This window comes from Dipodomys spectabilis, unplaced genomic scaffold (genome assembly GCF_019054845.1).
Source record: "Dipodomys spectabilis isolate Male_0828 unplaced genomic scaffold, ASM1905484v1 ptg000669l, whole genome shotgun sequence".
In the NCBI taxonomy this organism is placed as follows: Eukaryota; Metazoa; Chordata; class Mammalia; order Rodentia; family Heteromyidae; genus Dipodomys; species Dipodomys spectabilis.
The window spans coordinates 2,583,241-2,586,874 of record NW_024871346.1 but is presented as its reverse complement, the minus strand read 5'-3'; the positions used below and the strand labels follow the sequence as shown (position 1 = coordinate 2,586,874).

The 3,634-nt window shown below is 38.1% G+C and overlaps 1 protein-coding gene across 1 annotated transcript; it reads right to left on the bottom strand.

The window, feature by feature from the left end:
- Positions 1-361: 361 nt before the first annotated feature.
- On the bottom strand, positions 362-2,783 carry LOC122101511 (beta-defensin 110-like). Its single transcript, XM_042671851.1, has 2 exons — positions 2,729-2,783; positions 362-495 (listed from the first exon to the last, which is right to left on the bottom strand). The coding sequence occupies exons 1-2, from the start codon at positions 2,781-2,783 to the stop codon at positions 362-364; spliced, it is 189 nt and encodes a 62-aa protein (XP_042527785.1).
- Between the last annotated feature and the right edge of the window lie 851 nt (positions 2,784-3,634).

Here is a 3,634-nt window from a genome sequence, read left to right as displayed (position 1 = left end):
TGATTGAGTGGTACGTGTATATAAATCAAAACAACGTGTATCATCCAAACATATGCATTTAAGGAGAGAGTGGAGAAATTCAAGAAGTAGTAAGGAGATCTGGCCTGCAAAAGTCCATAATGAGATCATAAATGTCACCAGCCTGTGTCCTTGCTTGATTAATCTGTTCATCCATCTGAGGCACGTACATTTCTAATGAACGAGGATTCGTTTTTGTACATCAAGGGGTATATTGAAAACCCAGAAGTGCCTGTTTCCATGGACAGTTAGTTGGAAGCATTTTCTTTCTCTCCCATTGGCCAGTAAGCTAGAGGCCTCTCCAGACCTGTTTCAGTGCTCAGTGGAACCTCTGGTTCTTGCTTTACACGCAGCATTGGTTTCTCCACAGGATGCAGTAGCCGTAATCATATTCCACGTCATCACAGAATGGTTTGCAGGTTCCTTTCACCTTGTTGCATCTCTCAAGCCTGTACTTTGGTGGGTGACTACTCACAGCTGCATGAGGGAAGACACGGGACATTATCCATCTACCGTTCATTTGGGAGATGTCTTACTCCAGAGAGACAAAGATCTGTTCTAACCTCCGAGTTATGGGTGAGACACGGTGGAGAGAAGATGAGGGAGTTTTGATAGGCAATCAGTTAGTACACTGGGAAAAATGACTAAGCTACAGACATGTGACCTCATAACACACATCACTACTGAACTGAAGAACCCCAGGAGTTCTAGACACCTTATTTATTTCCCCTCCCTCAATTTCATAAAGCTAGACTCCATTTTCTAGGGTCTCAAAAAAAACTGTTTATCATTGCTTTTGCGTTAATGGTGGTTCTGGGGTTGAACTCTGGGCCTACGGTTTGCTGAGAAAGTGCTTTACCACTTGAACCACACTCCTATTCACGCAATAATTTTTCAGTTAGTGTACTGTTATTCCCCAGGCTGCTTGAGCAAATGATACCTGGTGCACACCACCTGCACAGACCTGGGATTATAGACGTGAACTACATACCTTGAGAATCACGTCTGTTTTTATAATCCAAATTTTATTGATGTAGCTGCCTTGGGTCATCGTCCGTCTCTACTTATGGTGTACCATAATAAATATAATCACCGTAGACATATTCTTAAATATCAAGTATTGTACTATTGGAAGGTGTAAAAATATCTCTGTTAAACTTTATATCAGGAAGGACATCAGAACTAGATCAAGTGATAGGCTTCCTCATAATGCTGTGTTTGCAAACTGCCTGGCTGAAAGCTAGAAAGGTCATCATAACTCCATATCCACTGAGTTTCTAGTGTTCTCTAAGTATCAAGATAAGGGCTGTCTGGGGGCTGGGAAGGTGGCTCAGTGGCAGAGCGCTTGCCTTGCATGCTCGAGGCCCTGGGTTCGATTCCTCAGCTCCACATAAGCAAAAAGAAAAAAGCCGGAAGTGGTGCTGTGGCTCAAGTGGTAGAGCGCTAGCCTTGAGCTGAAGAGCTGAGGGACAGCGCCCAGGCCCAGAGTTCAGGCTCCACGACTGGACCCCCTCCCCCCCCCCAAAAAAAAAAAAGATAAGGGCTGTCTGGTCTAAGGCACAAACTTTATTGAACTGAATAAAGTTGGTAGAAAGCAGAAGGAAATTAAAAAGTTGAAGATACTCTCTAGTGGGTTTTGACATATGGAAAGAGGTCTTCCTTTAGGGAAAGAGAAGCAAATGCATAATCAAATTGCCAGCCTATATTGAAAGTTGGTGAGATTTAAAGTCTTGTCAGAACCATATGTTTTACAACTTAAAGCAGAGCAGATTGCCCAGAATGCATTGCACTTTTTCAAACTTTTTGCTAAGAATTTCAACTAATTAGAATCTCTGAGCTGTGATAATCTTGTTCCATATTTATATTTAATTTTCATTAAATGTAAATAAATTTAAGAAGAACGAGTATGGCTTTATGGTATGCACTCGTAATATTAGCAACATCCTAATGTTTTCTTTATTCCTATAGGAAAGAATAAAATAATATCAGAAATCTCTAGAAGGGTATGATCTAGAGACAAAGGGAATATGTTGTGAAATTAATCCTGTTAATAACCAATTTTTGTGAAAAAAATGACTGGTTAATGGCAACTTTCCAGTTTTGCAGATGAAGTGGAAGAAATGGGGTTGTAGAACAATATTCAATGTCTAGACTTTGCATTCATTTATTACCTTTAGTAAATGAAGATAAAACTAAACTACCTGAGTGGAAATTCCCAGGCAGCAAAAATGTTGACCTTTTGTCTAGATATTTTTTTCTTCTATATCTGGCTCCATGAAAAGACGATTAATCTTTTGCAGTTTCATTTTTTGAAGGAGTTTTCACCATCCACAAGACTAAAGATGGAATATAGAAACAGCCAAGGGACTATAAAAGTCACTCATGATATTTGGGTTTAATCGCTTTAGCTCAATACTTTATGTGAGTGAGCTAGAAGGTGACAGAACTATTATACCATCTTCACTATTTTTAAATCTGTACCTAGCTCTTTAATTCTGAAAAGATAAGCTATCTATCCAGACATGGCAGTTGATTTTTTTTTATTATGCTTCTCTTATCAGTAATCATAGGAGTTCTCCAGATTTGGTTCATGCAAAACTAAAGAAGAGGTCAATGATTCACTTTGAAGGTCAAATGAAAAATCTACACAATGGTATTAATAGTTCACTCCATTGATTGCTACAAGTAGTCATAGGTGTTTGTATCTTACCTGATAAAATTGTGGACCAAAAGACCAGAATAAAGAGAAAGAGATGGACCTCCATGGTACAAGAGTTTCTTCAGTAAAACTGTCCACAGATCTTTTCTAAGCCAGTCATCTTAAGGAAACAAAAATGTCTTTTGTATGCAGATTTTCCTGGGAAGAATATTTAACTACTGAAGCTTATCAAAGACAAGAACATCTGTATGCTTGGGTGAATACTGCCACTTTCAAAGGATAGGGTTGTAAAATACTATTATCCCCACAAGTTTTCCCTACAAAAACAAAACCTGTGTTACTTTTGCTGAAGTTTTATAAAGACACAATTCCTTTTTTGGTTTTGATCTAATGATTTTAATATATTTTTATTGTAAAGATACTATACAGAGGGGTTACAGTTACATGAGTAAGGTAATGAGTACATTTTCTTTTGAGCATTGTTTTTCCCCTACTATCCTTTCCCTCCTTACCTCTCCAACTCCTCCCCACCAAGTTGTAAAGTTCGTTTTCAACATTTTGTCTTGTATATCTCATTGTTACAATGGGTCAACCTGTATCCTTATTTCAGCATTTTGTTATTTCCCTCCCCTCCCTATATTAGAAAAATGTATATACAAGATTCAGGGCACCAGAATCAAATGCAGTGACAACAGGGTTATACCATGGAGGAAGAACACACAAAAGAAGCAAAAAAATCACATAGTGTATTATAAGTATATTAAAAACAACAGCCACAAAGATAAAACCTCTTGTGTTCTATCTTGTGGTTCATTTCACTTAATATCAGCTTATGTGGTCATATGTACATATGTACATAGCTTTTGACTTTTTCTGTTTGTCATAGACATATACTAGTTATTGCGAATAAGGGAAACCATGGGGCTATGTTTCTTTGGGCCTGGCTTACTTCACTTA